General features: G+C 37.9%; 1 protein-coding gene across 2 annotated transcripts in view; it reads right to left on the minus strand.

The window, feature by feature from the left end:
- Window positions 1-11,128: 11,128 nt before the first annotated feature.
- Window positions 11,129-25,840, minus strand: part of GUCY1B1 (guanylate cyclase 1 soluble subunit beta 1) — a 47,520-nt gene continuing 32,808 nt past the window's right edge. For both annotated transcript variants that reach the window (XM_032332703.1, XM_032332704.1), the window contains exons 6-14: window positions 24,389-24,619; window positions 23,053-23,169; window positions 21,712-21,845; window positions 18,990-19,187; window positions 15,855-16,092; window positions 14,677-14,817; window positions 14,007-14,161; window positions 13,529-13,655; window positions 11,129-12,322 (exon numbers count right to left, since the gene is read on the minus strand). In XM_032332703.1, the coding sequence (XP_032188594.1) occupies window positions 12,299-12,322; window positions 13,529-13,655; window positions 14,007-14,161; window positions 14,677-14,817; window positions 15,855-16,092; window positions 18,990-19,187; window positions 21,712-21,845; window positions 23,053-23,169; window positions 24,389-24,619 (1,365 nt within the window). In that variant the 3' untranslated portion in view covers window positions 11,129-12,298. The remainder of the gene's footprint in view (window positions 12,323-13,528; window positions 13,656-14,006; window positions 14,162-14,676; window positions 14,818-15,854; window positions 16,093-18,989; window positions 19,188-21,711; window positions 21,846-23,052; window positions 23,170-24,388; window positions 24,620-25,840) is intronic.

Genomic DNA, 25,840 nt, shown 5'->3' on the forward strand with positions numbered 1-25,840 from the left:
AAACTGCACTACTGGGTATTTATCCTAAAGATATAAATGTAGTGATCGAAAGGGCACAAGTACCCAAATGTTTATAGCAGCAATCTCGTTCTGTTTGTATAAATAACAAAGTATGATTCAATGTGCTGGCAAGGAAGAAACAAAACAATCAAATATTTCAGAAGACTATTCACTTTTTGTAGACGATCTAGTCAGCATTCTGTGTAGTTAGACCTCAACTGTCTGATAATGACCATTGGCTTCACTGACCACTGAGAACTTGAGAAGGAGCTGGTGTTAAATTAATTAAATGAGGCCATTAGACTGTTGTGACTGGAATGTCATGGAAACTAACATAAACAACCCAAGATCTAAGCCTGTAAATGCCTCAAGATTGTGAAATTGAAACCCTCAGACAACCAATCACAAGGAGCTATGTAGTCTTTAAACTATAGCCAATCAATAATTTCCTTATTTGACTTTCACCTTTTCTCCAGAAAAGTCTCCTGTCAGTGTAGTCCTCCTAACCACTCGCAGTATGGTACTGCCTTGTGAAGGGCACTTTTGTTCTACTACAAATGGATTTTTATTCAAATAAACTCTTATTTAATACACCTATTTATCTTTGAACACTAGTCTGAATTGAGATGTATTACAACTATAAAAGAGACACTGGATTTCAAAGTTTTAAGATGAAATAAAGAATGTAAAATGTTTCATGAATAATATCTTATATGGATTACATGTTGAAATGATAATATATTTTTTATATATTGGGTTAAATAAAACAGATGTTTAAGATCAATTGCACCTGTTTCTTTCTACTTTTTTAATGTGTGGCTACCAGATATTTTTTAGTTTAAAATTTCACATATCTGATGTAGCTCAAATTTACGTCATATTTCTTTTTGACTTTGCTCATAGAGACCACCCTTGCAATTTCCAAACAAACTAAAAAATATGGAGCTTTGGAGGAAGAAATCATTATACTAATGCATCAAGGAATTATAACCACCACTCTATTATTTTATATGAAGCTCTATGTTTAAAATTGAGGCTATAAAATAATTAAACTATGTGTTCATGAATAACATTGCACATGCACAATGGCACCATGCTTTTAAAAGGCTTTCAACTCCAGACACACTTATCTCCCAAATCTTTTCCACTTTGAACTATCTAGATTACTGGCTTCTATCACTAAGACTCTAGGCTTTCTTGTCAGATCCTAAATTTGATTTCTACATACTTCCTGAGACTGATGTTTTCTTCAGGCCCTGCTTTCCCCTTGTCCCAGATTCCAGGATACAGACTCAACTCCTTGAGAAGCCCCAGGGCCACTCCTCAGAGTAACAATTGCCCAGGAGTTGGCTCAGCCTGTGCCGTACACTGTAATGACTTTGACACAAAAATAACCTAAATCCCTTTGGTTATGTTATTTGTCCTAATACATTTGAACTACAATGCCGGATTGTGGTGCTGTATTGTATTATATATAAATCATATTGAGGTTTCTTCATGTGATGTGGAAAACCACAAAAGGGCAAGTGTTTATGAATTTTTTAATTTATTAAGTTGACAAAATCATTTTCCCCCGGTTTACAGAGGACTAAGTTAAAATTGTGTACGTTTAAGTGAGCAATATGAAGTTTTAATGTATGTATGTATATATTATGAAATGATTACCATAATTGAGCCGATCAGTATACCTATCACTTCTAGTATTTACCGTGTGTGTGTGTGCGTGCGCACGTGTGTGTGCGTGTGTGCATGCATGTGCACATGCACAGCAACCTTACAATCTTGGTAAATTTCAAGTATATGATACATCATTATTGCTAACCGTAGTCATTATGCTGTACATTGTGTCTCCAGAACTTATTCGTCTTAAGTTTGTACCTTTGTTTTTTGTTTTGTTTTGTTTTTGTTATTTTAGAGAGAGGAAGAGAACAAGCTAGGAGGGAGAAAGGCAGAGAGAGAGAGAGAATCTCAAGCAGATTCCTCACTGAGTGCATAGCTTGACACAAAGCTGGATCCCAAGATCCTCAGATCATGACCTAAGCCAAAATCAAGTAGGACGCTTAGCTGACTCAGCCACTCAGGTGCCCCAGGTTTGTACCTGTAAACAACGTCTCCCCATTTCCTCTAATCCCTATTCCTTGGTAACCATCCTTCTATTCCCTGTTTCTAGGAATTCACCTTCCTTAGATTCTATACATCAGCTGAAATATGCATTATTTGCCTTTCTGTGTCTGTCTTATTTCACTTATCACAATGACCTTAATGCCTTCAGAGTCTATCTCTATTGTCACAAATGGTAGGATTTCTCCTTTTTAAAGGCTGAATAATATTCCATTTTATATGTATCTATCACATTTTCTTTATCCATTCATCCATTGATGGACATAGATTATTTCCGTATTTCAGTTATAGAGCTTTTTTAAAGGGAAATATTTCATAAGTTAATACAAAATGGGCAATAAATTTCACTAGTAACAATCTTAAAAATCTTACATATAACATAGATGTTTCCTGTCTTTAAGAGGTAATTTTCTATTCAAAGGATGACAGCTTGAAATCGAGGTACATTTTTAGAGAATCAAAAACACAACTCTTTATTAAAGAATTTGAACTTATGTAACATAATTAAGTAAATAGTAAAAGGCCAAATGTTAACAGAAACACATTAAGACTTTCATAAACTAATTGGGATCTAGTCATCCTGATTTTAGCTTGCAGCCAAAAGCCCACACCAGGTTTTTGCCTTGGATCTGTTTATTTCTTAGAAGTTACATTTAAAATCCCTCAATTGATCTACTCAATGTTCTTATACCATTAAAGTGAGTACAGTTAAGTACAGATTATATAAGTATTTCCGAAAGGACCAGGCCAAAATCATATAGCATCACTACACTGGAATTTTTACTGAAGAAACAGTGGAATTTTAAAGAAAGAATTAACTTTAGATACACCTTGTCCAACTCCTTTTTTAGAGATTAGTCAAGTGAATCTTGAGAAGTTAAATGATTTATCAAGATCACAGGGCTTGTGAGAACTGGACTCAGATTCCTGACATTTTTTTTTTTTAACATCTTAATTTTATTTTATTTTTTTCATGTTCCAAGGTTCATTGTTTATGCATCACACCCAGTGCTCCATGCAATACATGCCCTCCATACCCACCACTAGGATCTCCCAACCACTCACCCCTCCGACATCCTCAGTTTGTTTCTCAGAGCCCATAGTCTCTCATGGTTTGACTTACCTCCGATTTACTCCAACTCACTTTTCCTCTCCATTTCCCAGTGTCCTTCATGTTATTCCTTATGCTCCACAAGTAAGTGAAACCATATGATAATTAACTCTTTGTGCTTGACTTATTTAACTCAGCATAATCTCAACTTTCTGTCCTTTTGGCTCTAATTTTTTTTTTTTTTTTTGGTGGTTTTTTGTTTTGTTTTGTTTAAATCTACCCTATGCTGTTTCCTCTCTCCATATGGTAAAAGTAGCAAGGAAGAACCTTCTAAATATGCTTTTAATTAATGCAAAAGAATTTTTCTAATATTCTTCCTATAAATAAATAGTACTCTCTTATTTCTATTTGACAGCTTTTAACATGAGACAAATATAACTCAGTTTATCTATAATAATTCTGTACAAAATTATAGCTTCTGTCACAATTGCCTATTTTAATAGATTTGGACAGCTTCCTACAGAATTTGGGTGAGGTATTTGGGTGAAATCTTGGAACAAGATAAGTGTGAATAGGTTTCATGCTACACAAATGGTTAAAATAAGATAGAAATAATTATTTTCATGACATTCCTTCAAACCTAGGGGAGGGGGGATGGGTGGAAGGGATCTACTCAAAGCTGCATGCAGGAAGTGACCTTCGGTGTGGAGCCCATGTGGTGAATTCCCCTTCTGAGAGATACTGTGTCCCTCCCAGGTTTTCCAGACTCACATTCTAAAGAGCATTCTCTGCTGCCCTCTAGAGTTTCTAAGAGTCATCAGTGAAGACAGCAAAAAGAGAAACCTCCTTACTGGTAAGCAGATAAATAAGTGACTTTTCCCCTTTAAGAATTCTGCACCACCACCCACCCCCCCAAAATTCTGCACCCACTTACAATGTAGGTTTTGGGTTTTGTTTTTATATTTTCCCATGCCACCAAGCAAGTCTCAGGAAGTCAACTGGGTGTCTTACATTTCAACTCCACTCTGATAGGACCTACTCAGAGACCTCGCCAGAATCCATAGGAGGAGCTCAGTCCTACAAGATTGTCCCCACATCAGAGGACAATTGCAAATCTAGGTTGTCACTTGTGTTTCTGATATAAGATTCTCACAATCCCCTATTTGGGTTTATCAATTTACTAGAGTGGCATGCAAACTCAAAGAAACATTTACTTACTAGATTAGCAGTTTATAATAAAAAGCTGTAACTCAGGAACAGTCAAATGGGAGATGAATAGGACAAGGTGGGGCAGGGGGAGCAGCTTCCCTGCCCTCTCCCAGGACTCCACTCACCCTTTATCTCCATGTTTTCACCAACCCAGGAGCTCTCTGTACCCAGTCCTCTTGGGTTTTTATGGCGGCTTCATTACATAGGTATGACTGATTAAATCATTAGCCATTTGGCAATTCAATTCAACCTCCAGCCCTTCTGTACTCCCTGGAGTTTGGAGCTCACATGTGGTACTGAAATGGAAGCCCTTTAATCAGTGGTTGGTTCCACTGGCAACCAGCCTCCATCTGTAGGTGTGACCTCAAAGTCAGCTCTTCAATGTAAAAAAGACAACTGCATCACTCTGATCACTTAGGAAATTCAGAGATGAGAGATATATATTCTTATCATCAATTACGATATCACACACTTCAATGACAAAGAAAACAGAACATGTCATTTGGTGAATCATTTTGTATTCAACCCAAATAAAACGATGAATTAGTTCTGAAAGATACATTTGTGTGTATATATAAACTGGCATTCTACTGTGAACATTTTAAAACATGTACTTATAACTTCTTTTTTTAAAATTTCTTTTCAGTCTTCCAGAATTCATTGTTTATGCACCATACCCAGTGCTCCATGCGATACGTGCCCTCCACAATACCCACTACCAGGCTCACCCAACCCCCCCCCACTCCTCCCCTCCAAAACCCTCAGTTTGTTTTTCAGAGTCCACAGTCTCTCATGGTTCATCTCCCCCTCCAATCTCCCTCAACTCACTTCTCCTCTCCATCTCCCCATGTTCTATTATTCCTTATGCTCCACAAGTAAGTGAACATATAATTGGCTCTCTCAGCTTGACTTATTTCACTCAGCATAATCTCCAGTCCCGCCCATGTTGATACAAAAGTTGGATATTCATCCTTTCTGATGGAGGCATAATATTCCATTGTATATACGGACCACATCTTCTTTATCCACTTATCGGTTAAAGGGCACCCACAGGTTGGCGACCATGGTCATTGCTGCTATGAACATTGGGGTGCAGATGGCCCTTCTTTTCACTACATCTGCATCTTTGGGGTAAATACCCAGTAGTGCAATTGCAGGGTCATAAGGAAACTTTATTGTATAATTTCTTAAGGAATCTCCACACTAAAACATGTACTTATATCTTCAGTTCAAACTGTCATAACATTTTCATAGCATTTGGCTCTAATTTTTTTTTTTTTTGGTGGTTTTCACTAGGTTTGTTTCACTGAAATAAGAAGGTAAGGAAGAACTAAATTTGCCCAGGAAATCTCCAATGAGAGAACACTGAACTGAGTGCCAAAGAGAATTGGAAATTTGCCAGTAGAGTATGGGTACAGAGCGTTCCAGAAAGAGCAAACTGGAAAATTACAAAAGCAGCGACTAACAGATAAGGCTGGTAAAGGTGACAATTGTGTATGCCCTCCGAGGGGGTCTGGACAAATGGATAGCAATTAAGTGATCTTAGGCAAAGGACAGTTTTGATTTGAGAAAGACCACTCTCACAGCACAGTGGGGAATGGAGAGGGAAGAGACAGGAAGTAGGAAAACTTAGAAAGATCTTGTAATTGTTTAGCTTAGCGATGATAAATACTTGAAGTAAGGAGTGTAGGGGGAATAAAGCAGATTTTTAAAAATATTCAAGATGCCAAAACTGGAATTTAAGTGCTTCGAACGCTGGGATGTTTGTTCATGGATACATCCCCAACACCTACAGCAGTGTTTGCCCCAAGTAAACACTCAATAAATATATGTTGGATTCTGGGAAGATGGCAGTTCACAGCAGTTTTTGGACTCTTCCTGAATGTCCCTTAAAAACAGGCATAACAATTCAAATTGCGAAGTCCAAAACCCACAGATGCCTAAACCAGTACAAAATTACTTAATTGCCACCCAAATGTACCTCAAACCTATGGATTGGGAGCCACTGGTAGCTAAAATCATCAGACAGGGTTATTATCTCTGAGGGACGAAATAGGAGGAAGGACCTGGTGCTCCAAATCTGAGGATCTGATATCACAAATTCATACGTACTAGAAAGCTCAGTTGACCAATCTGAAGGCAGAGGCTTTAACCCACTGAGCCACCCAGGCGCCCCTCAGTTGACCAATCTGAGACAACAGCAACCAAAACTGGAACAGCAGTCGATAGAAACCAGTTATTGAGTGAGTGTGAGGAGACAAGGGCAAGGTCTGATGAGGCTGGGATGCGATGGGATGGACCGTAACGGAGAATGACCTACACGTTCTCTTTCCCGGGACAACGACCTCTGCAGAAAAGAAGGTGCTAGGAATAGGATCCATACTGATCAGGACAGAAGAGTTGGGGCAAAGAAAAGAGAAAATACAGAAAAAAAGTGAAAATTAAAAACACATGATTATAGAAGTCCTGGAACAAAAGGAAAATACCAAATAAAACTGGAAAATTAAAACACAATAATAGTGAAAAAAAATCACGGTAGCTAAAACATGGCATATCAGAATACTTGGTCCAAATGTTTTCATCAGAGGACATTTTATAGCATTCAATTTTGTTTAAGATTTTATTTACTTATTTGAGAGAGACAAAGAGAGTGTGCATGTGGGAAAGAGAGCACAAGCAGGAAGGAGGGGCGAGGGAAGACAGAGAAGCAGACTCCTCACTGAGCAGGGAGCCTGATGGGGGAATCGATCCCAGGATCCCAGGATCAGGACCTGAGCCAAAGGCAGACGCTTAACCAACTGAGCCATCCAGGTGCTCCTATAGCATTCAATTTTTAAGACAAACATATAACTCAAAAAAGTGAAACTCAAAAAATACCCCTGAATTAAATACAACAGAAAGAAGAAATTAATGATTAAAAGAAAAATTTTAAAGTTGGAAAATAGGAAAATAGTAAAACGAAGCAATCTAAAACCCAGTTCTATGAAAACAGAAAAAAAGTCACTAATTAACAGGACTAAGGGACAAATGAAGAAAAAAAACACTATTTGAGGCAAAATAATCCTCGAAAGTGAGAAAAAATTTAAATATCATAAAAGCTTACTTTGTATGCCTGTTAAAATACTTTTAAAAATCTGAATGGGTAGGTTTTTTTTTTTTTTAATAAAATCTAATATTAAGTCTAATAAGTTACAAAGTTAAGAGATCAGTTCCCAGAGAAGTGACAGAGTAAGCAATAGAGAGTTTTCCCAAACAAAGATAAAACAAAGGCGCTGAATCTGGAGATCTTCCTGGGAAATTGTTTCCAACTTTTAAAGGATCAGGTTATGAAAATATTAGTTAAACTATCCCAGAAAAAAAAAAAACTTTAAAATTTCTTATAAGAGGAAATATATAATCAATTCTCCCATCGCTTCTCGGCCTTTTGGCTAAGATCAAGTGTATGATCAGGTCTCCCAACCTGACAAAGACAGGCATCAAAACATGTACAACTACAGACAATTCTTCTCTATAAAAATGGATGTAACAATCAAAGTGAAATGGTAGCAAACAAAATACAGCGGCACATTAAAAAATAAAACATACTTATTTAGGTTGTGAGGATGTTGACAAAATAAGCCATATAAAGGGGCAAGAATAAAACCTTGCACAAAGTAAAGGTGTCACTACTGTTAGTCATGATCATTACTCATCAAAGATTGAACAAGTGAGATTATTAAAGGACATGAGGAAAAAATCAAGGAAAGTCAATGCTTAACTGGCTGCTAGAGAACAGTTAGAACATTTGTATTTTCCAGTCTCAAAACTCACTACAAAGCTTCAGTGAACAAAACTGTGTGGTACTAGCATAAGGATAGATCTAAGTCAATGGGAGAGAATTGAGATTCAGAAAATAAATCCTTACTATGGACAATTTTCTTTTCAAGAAGGGTGCCAAGACAACTCAATGAGGGAAGAATGGTCTTTTCAACAAATGATGCTGGGGTAAGTAAACCCAACAGCAGAAAAGGACATTGGACCCCCTCTAGCCACTACATACAAAAACTGACTCAGGAGGTACCAAATACCTAAATGTAAGAGTTAAACTATAAAGCTCTTGGTAGAAAGCACAGCTGTAAACTTCTGTGATCTTGAATCAGACAATGGTTTCTTAGAGACATCTAAAAAATAAGCAACCAAAGAAAAACAGAGAAATTTAACTACATCAAAATTTAAAAATTTGAACTTCAAAGTATACTACCAAGAAAGTGAAAAAACCCACATATTGGTGAAAATATTTGTAAATTGTGATCTGATTAAGTTTAGTGTACACAATATAAAAACTACAACTCCACAATTAAAAAACAAAGAACCCAATTTATAAAGGGGCAAATGATTTGTTTTTTTTTCAACAGCCAAATATCTTTCATTGGTAATGTTATTTAGCTTATATTTTGCAGAATAGACACGAGAAGAGGAAAAATGTCCATAAAGTGGTGAGAGAAAACAAAATGCCAACACCCTCTCACCCATTCATTTCCTCTGAAAAAATTCATGGGGAGATCATTCCTGTATTACAGATGATGGTACCGTGGTTCAAAGAGGTTCACAGGTCTTCTGACTTCAACCACTGCCAAGTTTCTCACCCATGTGGTATCATAGTAATCATCCATGCTTTCCCCCCTGACCATAGTCGTGATAAACTATCACACCTCACCAAAGCACAGTGCACTTCAGCTCTACTTCCCACACCATCACCATCGCTCTTGCACCTCTCTGGACCCCTCATGCATCAGTCTCCAGTCCCAGGCACCACGAGAGCTGCTGGGTCCCTTTGGAGCTATGGGAGGTCCACGGTGGGAACCAGCATCAGAGAAGAGCTTAGTAGTGGTGGAGCCTGGAGATGGATGGAGTTGGGGGTGTGGATCCTGGGCATTCCAGCAGACAGCTGGATGCTCCCCCTCTAGCTCTGGATCTTCAAGGAGAGAGCGAAGGTCAGGTGGTCATTGCGGACCCCATGGGTGGCCTGGCAGGACCACCCACCACCCAATGGCACATGAAAAGATGTTCAACATGATCAGTTATTAGGAAGATACCAATCAAAACCACAATGGATGGCCCTTCACACCCACCAGAATGGCTTAGATAAAAAAGATGGACAATATGGCAAGTGTTGTGGAAGATGTAGAGAAGTTACAGGCTTCCTACACTGCTGGTGGGTAAGAAAATTGGTGCAGCCACCTTGGAAAACTGTTGAGCAGTTCCTCACAAAGTTAAACCTAGAGTTCTGTATGACCCAGAAATTAAACTCTTAGGTATATACATAAGAGAACTGAAAACACATAGGCACACAAAAGCTTGTACACAGATGATCACAAGATCATTATTCATATTAACCAAAAGTGGAAACAACTCAAATGCCCACCGGTTTACGAATGGGTAAACAAAACATGGTATGTCTATACAACAGAATATTATTCAAACATAACAAGTAAAGACATACTGATTTATGGTTCAACATAGACAAACCTTAAAAACATACTCAGTGAAAGAAGCCAGATACAAAGGCCACATCTGTATGATTCTGCTTATATGAAATGCCCAAAGTGAGCCAATCCTTAGAGACAGAAAATAGATTAGTCTTGCCAGGGTTTTGGGGGAAGAGATCAATTTGGTATGGACTGCTAATGGTTACAGTTCGTCTTTTGGGCATAATGAAAGTATTCTGGAATTAGATGGTTATACAACTGGGTGAATATACCAAAACCACTAAATTGTACACTTCTAAAAAGTGAGTTTTATAGTATGTGGTTTATAGCTCCACAAAATAAATAAAAGATCTAGAAAATGGATTAAAGGGAATTGACAAAAATTTAGGAAATTTTTAATAACTCTAGAATCCAGGTGGCAAGTGAATGGTGGTACCCTGTACAAGTCCTTTGACCTTTTCTTTATGTTTAAAATTCTTACCAAAAAATGTGTGTGAAGTAATTGACCAGAAACAATAATTTTTTTAAAAAGTGAAAGCAAATAAATACAAAATGGTCATCAGGGTCAGTGCAACAAGGAGACTTCAAGGAATTTAGAAATTAGGAAGAGAACTTGCAAAGCCAACTCAGTGCACAGAATTCATGCTGCCAGTGAAGACTGGCAGGGGAGAGGCTGGAGATCCTGAGGTAGGCTGCTGGACTTGGTCTAGAGCCTTGCTAGTTCTTAACTGTGTTCTATCACTGCAAATGTCACATATTTTAATTATTTGTATATGTGTTTTTCACTCCTAAAAAACTGAGATACTCAAGGGCTGCTGTCATTTCCTATTGATCTGTGGATCTGCCCCTCCAGGTTTAGTCTTGCTTCTCCCACTTTGTTGGTACTAAAGATAAGCAGTGTTTGAGGATAAAGCTAAGAGGAGCCATTCAACTGTATAACCACAGTGAATCAAAATTAATTTAAAGTGCAGAATCGGGGCACTGGGGTGGCTCATTGGGTTAATCCTCTGCCTTCAGCTCAGGTCATGATTCCAGGGTCCTGGGGTGGAGCCCTGCATCAGGCTCTCTGCTCAGCGGGGAGCCTGCTTTCCCTTCTCTCTCTGCCTGCCTCTCTGCCTACTTGTGGTCTCTCTCTCTCTGTCAAATAAATAAATAAAATCTTTGTAAAAAATAATAAAATGCAGAATTGGGAAAATTATAAATGTACTTATAAAAATGGCAGTAATAATATGGCCAACGATAACATCAATAACAGTTTTGTTGAAATACAAACTGTCTAGAGACAAGTGGAAAAAATAATTTATTGCAGATTCTCTTACACATGAACATGGAACATTTATACATATATAGATGTGCTGATATGAAATGCTAAATTTCAAGACAAACATTTTTACACAAAAGTAGTTGCACTATATTTTATAAAGGTAGATATTAATAAATTATCAGAGATACTTAAGAACAATAGGCCAATTATTCCAACAGGAATGCATTTGATGCCAAAATTTCTGAACATGATGGCTTGGATATAATCACATTCTTCCAAGCTAAGAAAAGGAAGCTCATTTCTGGAAATAAAAGGCCAGAAATGGCTCTTTCAGGAGTATCCCAGCGGTGTCTCCAATTTTATTCTTGGATGTGGTTAGAGAGCCTAACATTTATCCCAAGTTAAGGTAATTGTTCAGTGTGAAATAGTACAGCTTTTTGTAACAGCTGCAAGTGGTTAACAAGATTTAATATAAGGGATATACTACAAACATAGAGTTTTAGAGGAATTACAATGCCACATTATATATGATTTGAGTAAGCAACCAAATATTTCGGAACAGGAATGTGTGCCCTCTATTTTTGAAGGAAAATGAGTGCAATTCAAAATAGTCACTATTTTCTTAGTGTGGTATATTAATTCTTATTTTGGGAATCTGAAAATAAATGGCATTTTTTTTTCCTAAAACTTAGAACTCACTCCTTTAGAAAATGATTTCTATAATGATGTACACTGGCACAATATAAACTTTGTTTTATGTTATTATAGTCATTAAAACATACAGAGACATATACATGGAACACTAAACAGATTTGGTAACCCATGATATGATATATACACATGACCAAATACTGTTCAGTGTCATTTAATTAAATTCAACAAATATTTATTGGGTGCCTACCACTTGCAAATTACCATGTTCAGTGGTAGATCTTAAGACAGGAAGCTCACATCATTCACATCTAAAGCCAAACTTCAGGTAATATACTAAACCTTGAAAATAATCAAAAGCAGAGCTAAGGTTGAGTAGTGAATCATGAAAGCTATACCAAGGAGAAAGGCTTGGGATAACTGCGAAGGACAAAGCGAAATATGTATCCACAGGAATAATGGCTCCTAGGTGAGGCATGTGACTGGGGACCACGGGAGCCCTTCTGCGGTCCTCTTCATCCCATGGTCCAACATTCAGTCGTCATCCCGAGTTGTTTCCTTTCAAGAGTGGAATAAACAGGGATTCATTTTTGGTGATAATAAAGCAGGTAGTATCCCCCCAAATATTTTTTTTTCGTCATATGAAAATGTGATCTGCATTCAGATCTGTTTTGCTGCCTCCCACCCTCATTCTGGGGGAAACAGGGCCACCCACCTCAAATGAACAACACTTGAGGTAGAATTTAATTTATCAGAAGAATATCCGTAAACATGCCAACACCACAAGTAAACTATTTAAGGTAAAAAGACCAGAAAGAAGATGAAGATAAATATTTTTAAATTTGGCATTCCATTCCTTTTAGGACTTACACTCCATCAGCATTTTTAGGGGGATGCATGCCTACGCAAAAAAGAAATATACTCAGTGAGTCTCCCCCTCCCCCTCTAAAGAACCAGTACATCAACAGGGAAACAAAGTATCCAACTCGCTTCTGACGCAGCGCTCTGCTTGGCAACAGAGTGGGCACGATCTTGGTGTGCGCAGGCCCGGTGGCAGTCGGGGCGGAGGGTCATTGTCTGAGGACGGCTTAGCGGGCCTTCCAGCTGGAATGCGACCCTAGCATGAGCACCAACCTGAGGCTGCCCTACGCAGTCATTCAGGTTCGAGAAGGTTACAAATCGCTCTTCTTTCTAGGAAAAACGCCATGGGACTAGAACGTCTAAAGATCGCCAGACATTCCACGGGGAGACAGGTTGGCCCTCAGAAGGATCCGAAGCTTCGTGATGTAGGAACCACCTACACATTGGGGTCCTGACTCTGCCCGGACGGTGATCTCAGAATGGTACAGGGAGCTATGGGAAGAGGACGGGGACCCCCCCACAGCCCTCTCATCTCAGCCGTGTTTAAATCAGATTATGGCAGAAGAATAAAAATAAACAAACAAAAACAGGTCTTCCCCTTCTGGTGCTTTTGGTTTTCATTTCATTAGAAGACAAACGCTGGCAACGTTGCATAAAGTATAAAGTAAAGTAAACTTAGGGAAGTTTTTATTGTTCTAACTGGCTCATTAATGTTTCGGTATTTCCGCTGCTTCACTGGAGAGTTCATTTTTGTAAGCAAGAGTTCTTTTCAAATGAGACCTATTCCCAGTGATTATAATCTAGCTCTTTCTCTATTTTATTTATTTACTTATTCACTTATTTTTAGCACTCTGTATTTATATTCTGTCTTTAAAAAAGGAATTGCATGCTGATTAGTCATACCTCTGTTCCTGTATTTTTTCTGGAAAGAAACCAAACTTGCATTGGCTCTTTTTTGCCCTTCATGGACACGGGGCCTCGGTGCTCCAAATGGAACTGTGGATCTGAGTTTTCTGGTGTCATAAGACATCTAAAGGACAGAGGACAGGGAAGAGAGAGTCGTATGGAGTATGGTTGTATAGAGAAAGTGGTATGAACCGAAATTAAAAGTGTAGTGTAGTGTAGTGTAGTGACCCACACTACAGTTGTATATTTAAAGGTAACACAAGGTCTTAGTGACAACGATCATACAGGGAATTCCTAAGGTGGTGTGGAACCATTAGAAGTGGGAGTAATGACCCAATTTTCTCAAATAAGAAATAAACAGTCCTAAGAGCACAAACGATGACTGTTTAAAAAGAATAAAACCACTGAGAGTTAAGCCACACGTTAAGAGACTTTTTTCTTGCAAGTCAGTCAAAACTAAGACATGTTTTCTTACCTATAGGTATATTCAGACACATTTATTTTTCCTTTTTCGCCAGTGGTTTCTGTTCTGCTTGTGAGGTTAACGGTGTTTCCAAAAAGGCAGTACCGCGGCATCCTCTGTCCTATCACACCGGTAACGACCTCTCCAGTGTGTATCCCTATTGTTATCTGCAGAAATCCAAACTTTGTTTCCATAAGTTCAATCACCAAAACACTAACTTTTTATTTCTTTACATTACAGAATGTAGAACCATCATATAAAAATCTTAAGAATTCTCTAGAAGAACCCCACGTGTATTATAGCATATTTATAAAATAAAAGAACTCCAAGTGTATTTATAAAAACAAAAAACCTTCACAGATATCTGTCTTCCAGGAGGAATATTCATTTTCTAAAGTCTGAAGATTTCAAAGATATGATTCTGGCAACTCAGATGAGACACAGGAAAGAGGTATTTAAAAATAAGCCAGAAAGGACAGGAAGTTTTATCTCACCCTCATGATTTTACTACATGTAATAGACTAGGTAATTTCAAATAGGTGGACAGATTTCCCATCTTTATGAAAAAATGGGATATAAGAAAAGATTATAATCTATGTATCATTAGTGACTGCCTGGTAAAGAATAGGTCAGTTGTCCACAAAGCTCTCCTCCTACTATTATATGTGTTTTATTCACTAACCTGAACAGATTCACCATCCACTTGAACCTGACCAGCAATTTCCATCATGTCCAAGGCCAGGTGGCAGATGGACCGTGCATGGTGGATGCATGGCTCTGGTAAACCACTCACGGTCATATACTTGTCACCAACTGTTTCCACCTAGCACAGCACATATAATTCACATGTTCCTTGGTTAGAATAAACATTACCATTTCATTTGCTACCCTTATATATAAACAAAGTTTTTTCAAGGCTACTGCTAACTTTAAACTCTCCTTCTCTGTATTCTTTTAAAATTCTAATGCATTCGACTCCAACAAGATGAAACCTTATAATTATTTCAGATTTACACACATGGCACTTGAGGTCTTTGATTACAGGCAGGTCCAGACACAGCATTATTCTCTCCCTAGTAATTCCGGGTTTCTCACCCCAGATACCCTTACAATTCAATGGACAATTAATTGCCATTAACTCCCTAAAATAATGATGGTTTATGGCACAAGGGCCACTACCCAAAGCCCAGTGATTTATCATGTTCATTAACCATTTATGTTTAATGTGCTCACAAAGTGTTACATTGTACCTCAGAAAACCACTATAAAATCAATAGTCTTTGTGGCACTCCTATTACTCCAGATGCCTGGAGATGGTTTGGCTAACATTCTTACTTTTATGAAGCAATAATGTCCTGACTTCATTTTTTCAAAATTATATTTGTTTTCAATTGAAACAAAGAGCAGAAATATCTTATAAATGTTTATCTTCAAGTCCGTGTTATCTAAAAGCAGATCTGAGTCCCCAGTACCCTTCTCCTGGTCTCCAACTTCTTTCCCATGCTAAGCATTTATATATTTCAGTAAAAATGTCTCCTGCAGAGCATACAACAAATGTTAAATTTATGTTATGTGTCATAAACAACCTGCACAGATTCATTAACGTGAGTGCCAATGAGCTGCTGAACATTTCATTTTCACTAGGGGACCATCAGCACTCTTCCTTTTGTTTACTAGGAAGAAAAAGTTTTATAACAAGAGGTAATTATTTAAGAAAATGGTAAACAGTAAATACACGGAGGCTGGCTGCTGCATGGCTATACAGCTAGAATCAGAGAAGGTGCTTGTGATGTCTCTGAGTGTAGGGCCTTGGAATTCAGGCTCCAAAGAGTCCCACATTAGGATATGACCTGGACTTGCCTTATAAACAAATGGATTTTTCCGAGAGTCAGTCAATGTGTCAAATCTGGTGTAGAGGTCATTAAGGAGGTTAACAATCTTCATGGCCCCTTCTCCAGATGCGTGCTTGCTACAGAAAGCATTGAAGCCCACGATGCCGCTGAAGAGGATGGTCACGTTGTCGTATCTTTTGGCAGGCACCGGACGCTTGTGTCTCAGCTCATTGGCAACAGACGGAGGGAGGACAGAATATAGCAACCTGTTCAGTTCAGCGGTGTGGGGAAAAAGCCACAGTAAGAAATGATGGGAAGAGCCTTAGCACTTCTACTGTCCACCTCCTAGAGCTTTGATGTCGTGTGTACAGTAAAATTCTGGAGTGGTAATAGGACACCCATTACTGGCCATATATGTAAGGGAGGTATCGAAGATACCATAATTTGTTTTCATCACATATAATATCTGCAAATCCAAACCAGTTCATGCCAAATGAAAATAAATCAAACAAATAAACAGGCAAAGTGGAAGACTGGTAATAGGACAAAGTTTTCATCTGTGGTACTGAATTCTGACCCGCCATTATGGTTCACAGTTTGAAAGCTGTTATCACTAGCACTTAAAACACTGTCTGAGTAGCAAAATACCAGAGGCACATTTATCTCTTAGGAATAAGAAATCTACCTGAATTTGTGTAAATAATATTAAAAGAAATAGATTTCTGGGCACCTCAGTGGCTCAGTCTGTTAAGCACCTGCCTTCCACTCAGGTCATGATCCCAGGGTCCTGGGATCAAGTCTCACATTGGGATCCCTGCTCAGTGGGGAGTCTGCTTCTCCCTCTCCCTCTGCCCCTACCCCTGCTTGTGCTCTCTCTCTCTCTCTGTCTCCCTTACTCTCTCTCTGTGTCAAATAAATAAATAAAAATCTTAAAAATAAATAAACAGTAGATTTCTCCCCAGTCTCATTCATGACTCACTCTTCCATAAGACACTGATAAAACAGATGAAGACTGAACTAGGCAAGAAAGGGATTGTATTTCTACAGGCAATATGGAGATTACTTTGATGACTTCAGGGATTACGCTGAGAGGCAAGTGTGGTAAACACACAGGAAGGGGATGAGGGCCGAGGGATGACAGGAGAGAAGCAGAAACTAGGGCGATCGATGTCTCTTGGCATGAGGACCCAGCAGAACAAATGAGGCTTCTCTGCCTTTTTCTTCCCTAGAGCCAGAGGGCATACCATGCTAAGTTTAATCGTACAGGCTTCATAAAATATGTTATTTTCAGGGATGAAGTTGTACCACTCACCAGTAAAGGATACAGTTTGAATTGGTTTTCAAGCAGCAGGAGGAAACTGAGCTGCCTGCCCTAGGGACTTCCTGAAATTTGCAAAATACCTGGTAGACTAAGGAGTTCACTTAGGGTCACAAGGGAAGTGAAGAGGTCTCAAAGAAACTACACATAGCTTTCAGTTTCCTCAAACAAGGGTCAAGACAAGTGAATTAAGCAACTAAGGATAAAGATGGACTTTGAATGGCATTCTCTATGTCATCCATGCTATCAATAAATAGTTAACTGGTGTGTTTATATGTGGGCACAGCATTCATCCAAGGGCAGCTACACATGTATTAATGGAAAGAAAAGTACAGAAACTGATGCTGATATCTATATATATGGGTGCTCGAGAATGAAATAGCTCTTATAGGAAGTAAGACAGATCAGTCCAACTTTCCAAGACAGTTGCCAATTATATCGCATTAAAAATGAACACACAAGACCCTGGGTAAAATCTCTTATGAAACTCCAGTGATTTAGTGCCTTTAACTAAAATAAGCAAATGAGACCAAGTAGTATGCACACTGCATATTCAAATGAATTTCTTGAAAATGAAGTATTACCTTTTTTTTTTTTTAAGGTTTTTCTTTTCTCCCATGACATAGAAAACTATTGGCATGAAATGATCAGATCACAAAATTCGTGGGTTTTTATATATCCATTTTGAGTCTAAAAGTTCCTATAAAGATGCCAATATAGCATTTTATTTTATTTTTATTTCTTTTAAAGATCTTATTTATTTATTTGACAGAGATCACAAGTAGGCAGAGAGAGAGGAGGAAGCAGGCTCCCCGCGGAGCAGAGAGCCCGATGTGGGGCTTGATCCCAGGACCTTGGGATCATGACCTGAGCCTAAGGCAGAGGCTTTAACCCACTGAGCCACCCAGGCACCCCAATATAGCATTTTAATTTATTAAAATTCTATTGATCTTATTCAGAAGCACAGCCAAAAGGCACAATTATATTCCTTAAGTTTTAATTATATCATATATTTTTGAAGTTATTGATACTTAAGGAAGTATTACCTTTAATGCTATTTGTCCAGTATTTCACAATTTAATACACCATTCACAGAAAAATAGGAGTTTTCGATTTTGTCTTTTTTTTTTTAAAGATTTATTTATTTGAGAGAGCGAGAGAACATGTGGCGGGTGAGGAGCAAAAAGAAAGAGAATCTTACAAGCAGACTCCCCACTAACCACAGAGCCTGAAATGGGACTCAATCTCACAACCCTGAGATCATGGCCTGAGCCAAAACCAAGAGTCTGACGCTAAACTGACTGAACCATCCAGGCACCCCAGATTTTGTTATTTTTGTTAACATATCTCATTACAGATATAATTGTTGTGATTACAGATGACATCATAATCTGTCAAATTCCTATCTGCCAAGCCCTAAAATAACCTAGACTCTGAGAGTCCTTTAAAAGACAAAGGCCTATTCTAAGGACAGTGTTTCTCATAACCCTCAGAACCCACCCAGCCCCTGGCACACAGAGGTTGCTCAGTACATAGTTCTCAAGTGAAGGAATGAATGAATGGAGAGTTCCAATTTAAAGACGTGTTTGAATTATTGTACGGATTTTCCAAGAGAGATATTTTGGCATCTGTTCTTTCAACATAAAAACTGAAGACATATTCCCACTACCATTAAGACTGACTTATTTCTGTGTGCATAATTTCTTTTTAAGTGACACAGAAGGTTTTATTTACTATTCGGGAGCTACCACGTGTTCCATGCCTCTCTGGTGTGCTGATCAGACTTAACTGTAGTGGAGTCACACTATATAAAGCCCTTCCTTTACCACGAGGCTCCATTCTTACGTGTCTGTCTTTTTCTTTTCATCTTCCAAGGCTCTTAATGTGAGCTGCAGCCGGTCTGTGAGGATTTCCAGTTCCTGGGTCAGTTTGTATTCCTCCCTGAACTGTTCTCCCAAAAGAACGAGGTCGCGTGTGGCGTCGTGCAGAGGGATGTCACTCAGATACAGACCTCTCCGTGTCAGATCGTCCAGATTCATCACACTGTTATACAGGGAAATGAGGCAAAATCAGCGCCACCTTGTTTCCATGATAATCCCGAGCCTGGTAACTGTCAAGGAGTATAATCCTGTCACCTTCTACCATTCAGTTCCTCCTACCCATTCAACAGGTGAGGCTACAGACAAGAAAATTGGGAGAGTCACATGAAGGTTATGACTTCATTCTTTTATATATTAAAAATCTATCAAAAAGAAGTGATGAACTTGATATACATTTTGCCAAATCACACTTTTGGTGCCATCGGCATAAACGGCAAGATAAGGTAGAAACCTGTCCTGTGCAGCCTGATCGGGTATTTAACACGAGACTGTTATTCACTGCTATCGCATTTCCCCCTCATTATAAAGAGATGAAGAAAAATGTCCTTTTACACTCTGGAGCAGGGATAATAGTGCCTCTCTTGAGAAAACAGTTCATTTTGGCCTTATGTAACTAGTTACTTTTCCCTCTTAGGTGCAATGATTAAAAGTTTACAATCAAATTTATGACCTATCTTCCACATATATTTTATGTATTTATAACTCTTTGACATGTATTTTATGTGCTACTCTCCCTTTTGGTTCTAATTTCTTCTACTTCTCTTGTTTTTTTTGAAACATTATTTAATCCTGCTAGATTTTATGCATCTCTCTAACCTAATTTATTTTTTTAACCTAAGTTATTTTTAGAATAGCATACTAATATTTACTGATTCAGCTATGATCTGGTAAGCGACTGCTTTTTAAAACCTTATTTTTTGGTTAAAATGTATTAAGGATACATTATTGGTTTGAATTATTTAAATATAAAGTAATTACTTCTGGGCATTCCCAATAAGAATTTCTCTAAAATGATATAACAAGTTATGACTTTACTGAAGAATTTTGGACTGATAAAATGTCTTCTTCTTACATATTCTCAGCAGAAATGTCCACAAATGAAAGCAAAAATTAGCATGTCAATATAGAGAAATAAAATGATCGAAAAGTTTACTAATGAAGCACATGGTCTCTTTAGATTGTGTTAAAATGCATATGTATGTTAAAGCTCACTTTCAGAATAGACCCATCTGAAAAGAGGCCAGATCATCTGACAAATGGTAGACAAGACCATGAGCAGAGAAAATAAAAAAATTATAAGCTTAAAATGAAAATGGCTGAAAATGTACATATTGAGTTAGAAAACAATCAAATTATGTCTCACTTTTCTATAAATTTACTTATTATTTTAATGAACTATTAACATATTTTTTCTAAAGTTAAACTAATTGTCTTGAAATTATTTACTTTACAAGTAAAACTGCTTTTAGGTGATCTCACTTAATGTGAAAACAAACCTTTCTATACACATGGACAGGTACCACATGACAAACCATGAATGTGTCACTATGCGTATTTCTGCATATGGCAATTAACAAAAAGACTCTAAATTGTCTGCTTCTGTTCCCCAAGAGAACTTTATCTCCATGAATAGAAACTGTCCCTACTGAAAAGTTGTCATTCTACTAAAGTTCAACTGGAAAAGAGGCAGAAGAAACAAACTTAGGGACAGCCAATGAAATATAGTAGATCAATGTGGGTGACTAAAAAATATAAAGAATTTATGTTCTCTAATTTTTGCCTCTTTTATTTTCATGATGCATATTCTCAGGAAAAAAGTCCTTAGTCTTACATAGTCTTTAATAGCTTATTGAAGTTCTACAAAGTTCCTTATGTTTTTCAGAGATTTTAAGGCAGTATATTTAAATGAAAAGTGACCATGGTGAACTTTAAATTTTTAGCCAATAGCTCACCAAAACATACTTAACTGAATGTATTAACTAAATAACGTGCATAGCTTTCAGTTATGCAGAGCTACAAATACATAAAATATCACCTAACAAGTCTGTTACCTTTTTCTATTTTTCTAAGTAAATGTAGATATAGTTTTCTTATTGTGAGTTCCCATGCATCTTTTAGTAAAATATTTTGTCAAACTGGAAACACAGCATCCTACAGTTTTACTTTCCTCTGATGGTTATTATAAATAACATAATTTACATAAGTTTCAGTGTAATATATTTTGAATAGTGAATCCTGATTAAAGTTGCTATGTATTTTTTACATAAAATTGTTCAAATTCAGAAATGTTTTTAAAAAGAAATTTCTCGGTGCCAAATATATCCATGTATTCACACCATCATATCAGATGCTCTACAGAATTGTTTTTCTATGTGACACTCCTTTGGAAGGTATAAAGCTATAGAATTAGCTACCTGCAGATTGGATTTTTCCATGATCCAATGGCATAAACGCTCAGCAAGCTGATTAAGACAGGGCAAATAAAAAAGAATACATGATTTCTTCCGAGCTTATTACAAGTGTTAAATGAAATTATCCTTGTTATAGAGAGGTATATAAACAAGGGTTGTAAAATCTAATTACACTTCGATCACATGGACATGATTAAATAAAATGTTACCGAATTTCTGTTAGCTAAAGATAGGTATTTATAGCCATTATAATTAATCAAAAAAAAAAATGATTACCTTGGTGAACACAGAAAAAGTATGCTATCTGCTTCAGGTAAGTAGATCATTTGACCCTTAAGACGTAAGCAGCTGATCTCAGTCCCAGTCAGCTCATCCTCACATTCTAATTTCTCGACATCCAACAATCCTTCCTTGAAAAGGCAAGACATAACCATTAACTAGTACCTTTTTTCTTTACAGTTCAGTAAAAAAAGAAGGACAGGCATGCTTCACTTCCTACCAAACCATAAAGGAGAATAAATGCACCATGTAGATGAGGAAGGACATTTCTCCAAAATGGCACCAGGTATTAAGCAAAGTTGGCTACCTGGCAAACAGGGCAGAAAAGCGAGTTGACTGGCTCCTTTGAACCCAAAAAGACAACAGCTGTACTACTGTTGGCATACTTGTTGAAAGCTTCCATGAGTCATACTTCTGATTCTCCAGGATGGCTACAACATATAATACTAAGTTCCAGCAAAGAACAACCCAAGAGCCTCCATTCCCTATGCCTTCATTCACAGAGTAACAGGGAATAGTTCCAAATATGTCAAACATGTGTGGGTAAGGCCTTTGCGAGGGCCACAGGAAGGACAGGATGTTTACTCCAAGACACTTTGGCTGCACCAGTCTGAAGAACAGAAACTATGAGATCTGGGTGCTACCTAAATAATCAACTGGATGAATATGTTACCACTTTTATTTTCCCACAAAAATGGCATGAAGAATAACGGACAATTTAAGGAAGAATTAAATCAGGACTTTGGTTGAAGTTTAAAAGAACATTCTTTATCAGTTTTGATTTCTAAAATAGCACATGGTAGTTTAAGGAAGTAAAAGATATTTGGTTTATTACATGAAACTGAGTTGTCCCAATGAGACAGTCTCAAAACTTATTTTTGTTAATTCTGATCTGTTGATAAGAGTCCCACTGCCCCTCAGGCAAACCAAGAATCAGTAAACGCTGCCTTTGAAATAGTACTCCCTCTGGGGGCACCTGGGTGGCTCAGTGGGTTAAAGCCTCTGCCTTCGGCTCAGGTCATGATCCCAGGGTCCTGGGATGGAGCCCCACATCAGGCTCTCTGCTCTGCGGGGAGCCTGCTTCCTCCTCTCTCTCTCTGCCTGCCTCTCTGCCTACTTGTGATCTCTGTCTGTCAAATAAATAAATAAAATCTTAAAAACCAAAACAAAACAAAACAAACAAACAAAAAGGAAATAGTACTCCCTCTGACGTTTTTGGGGGATCTGTCTATAGTTCCTCCGTATCACAGAAAGGTAAAGTAGCTAACTTTCCCTCGGGGCCACTTCTAATTTGAAACATCCCTTACTCACTCACACTGAAAGAAGTATCTTGATTACCTTACTTCTCAGGACGAAAACCGTATTGATGTGTGAAAGGATCCCATGGAAACTAATGTCAATATGAGGACGAACGAGAGAGAAGACAGACAACAGGCTGCAGTTCCCAGGCTGGAGCTAAGATGTAGATGAAAGGGAAAGAACACGGGATTAGCTGAAATAATTATTACGATTTGAGATTAGATTAAGCCAGCTCAATAAGACTTAAAAATAGAAAACCATAATCATATGGTATGGGAATTGCCTCAACCATGGGCTCCTGTCTTGACCTATGTCACTCAGCAATCAAACGGGCATCATATCGTTGCGTGAATACAAAACCGAATATGGCTTCAGAGTACTCATATCCCAATATAGGCTTCTATAAGTAAGAGAAGCATTTTGGAATAAGAAATAATAGAAATGTGACTTTTTAAAAGGTAGTGTGAGGTATCAAATGCCTGTGAGTTACGATGAAATTTAAGTAGAAAAACCACCAGAAAACACTCATCCTTTATTAAGAGACGGCTAATAATAGTAATGGGTAACAGTTAATAATTGCTTAGACACTGGACCAAAAGTTCTTTATGCACTCTGTCTCCTCACACCATAATGAAGGGGAAATAGGCAGAGAAAGGCGAGGTAACGGGCTCACATTCATACAGTGAAAGGGAGGCAGGCCCAGCACAGGAGCCCATGCTGCGTACTACCCTGCTTCTGGATGGGTTAAGTCTCCAACAGAGCCAGTCTGGGCTAATCCGCCATTAGTAAGGCTCTTTAACTACAAGTGGAAAGTATCTCCAGTGTGTTGGATACAACTTCAAAGTTAGTTACGTGAGAGGGAAAAATAGAAAGGATATTTCAAATGGTCTGAATAACCCAAGTTAAATGCACCCCAACTGTTTTCCTTCGAGGCTCTGCTCAACCCCAGGAGAATCTATCACTTCCCTCTTTAGTGTTTGTACAATTCCTCTCTCTTCCCTGCAAATGTCAAAGACTGACTTTGAAAGGTATTTTCAGTCAGCATATAGTCATTCAATGAATAAATAAGTGAAAGATGCTTGTTACCGGAAAATCACCCATTTTCTCATTTAAAAAAAAAAAAAAAGCATTCCCATATAATTTTCCCACTGTCCCTGTAAGTGACTGAAACAGAAAAATAAGTAAGTAGGTCTCCTAGGGAAAGTTTCATATGCTGAAATATACTTAGCTCACATGTGACAAATTTATGATGTATGATGTCCTACACATTACATGCAACACACTCAGTGCGTTGAATGAATAAATGGCCGTGTGGAACAATGGCGCCTTCATAGCCTTTTGTCTCAGGCCTTAAGGCAGTGTGAGGTCCTTTTACCTGGGGAAGCACTCTGTAGATGGCATTGCCGCACTGAGTAACCACTAGGTCCCGGTCAAATATTATGTGAAAAGGAAAAGCTTTGCAGAAGGTATAGGGGCTGATGCGTGATTCCTGGGTACCATTTTCTTCAAATCTATCAAGATCTTCATAGAAGTCTTCTTCTTTTGACTCTTTTTCTTCAATTAAAAACTGAGTATGATCACATTCTTCATTTCTTTGCTGAATAACCTGGATTCCAAAGGGGAGAGATGGTGTTGATTATCTGCATTTCAGTTTGGTGAAAATATCTGAACACTTAAGACACTGGCTATAAGAATGGTTAATTAGAAAATATGAATATACGGAAATGCTATGTATGTCTTAAATAGGACACTATTTCTGGACATTGTCTTGTTCAATGTGAATTAAAGACTGAATGATTATTTGTAATAAAACTGAAAATCTGGTATAGGTCCTTTAAGTAACCCAGACAGCCTCCTGGATAGAATGAGGAGAAAAGTACCACCTTTGTCTTACAGGCTCAGCCCACTCAGCCAGGTACACTTGGTTCAGTAAATGAACTACCAACCATACAAAGTGGCTCTATTTAATATGATAAAAAATTATATTCACAGAGGGAAATGAAACAATGGAGATACATATTTTAAAATATATGCAATATCAGGGCGCCTGGGTGGTTCAGCTGGTTAAGTACCTGACTTGCTTTTGGCTCAGGTCATGATCTCTGGATCATGAAATCAAGCCCCATGTTGGGCTCTGAACTCAGCGAGGAGTCTGCTTGAGATTCCGTCTCCCTCTGCCCCTCCCCCTGCGCCCACTAAATAAATAAACAATAAAATCTTTTAAAAATTGCATGCAATGTCATTTTCATCCATCAGTTGGCAATTATACAAAATACCAAATTGGGTAAGACCAGAAAAAGAATCATCTCAAATACCACTAGTGGGAGGGGATCTTGATTAAACTTTCTGAAGGGTAGATTGATAATATATAAGTAATCCCCCCAAAATTATACATTCTCTGATTTAATTTCAAACCTAGGAAGTCATTCTAAGGAAGTAACCATAAGAATGAGTAAAGTTCTATAGTTTAAAAAAATAACTACGTTTCTAAAATATTTGGGATCTCTGGGTGGCTCAGTCGGTTAAATATCTGCCTTCAGCACAGGTCATGATCCCATATTGGGCTCCCTGCTCAGCTTCTCCTTCTGCTGCTCCCCCGCTTGTGCGCCCTCTCCTTCTCTCCCTCTCTGACAAATGGATAAGTAAAATCTTAAAACAAATAAATAAATAAATAAATAAAGATATTATTCATAGGCAAATACATTATTAAGGTATAGAGGGTTTTTGTGTTTTGTTTTTGTTTTGAGCTTAAGAAACTACAAAAAATGCATCCCCTTAGAAGGGGAAATACTATATCTCAACTGTGGCCAGATCCAAATGGGAAGTA

This window comes from Mustela erminea, chromosome 2 (assembly GCF_009829155.1).
Source record: "Mustela erminea isolate mMusErm1 chromosome 2, mMusErm1.Pri, whole genome shotgun sequence".
NCBI lineage: Eukaryota > Metazoa > Chordata > Mammalia > Carnivora > Mustelidae > Mustela > Mustela erminea.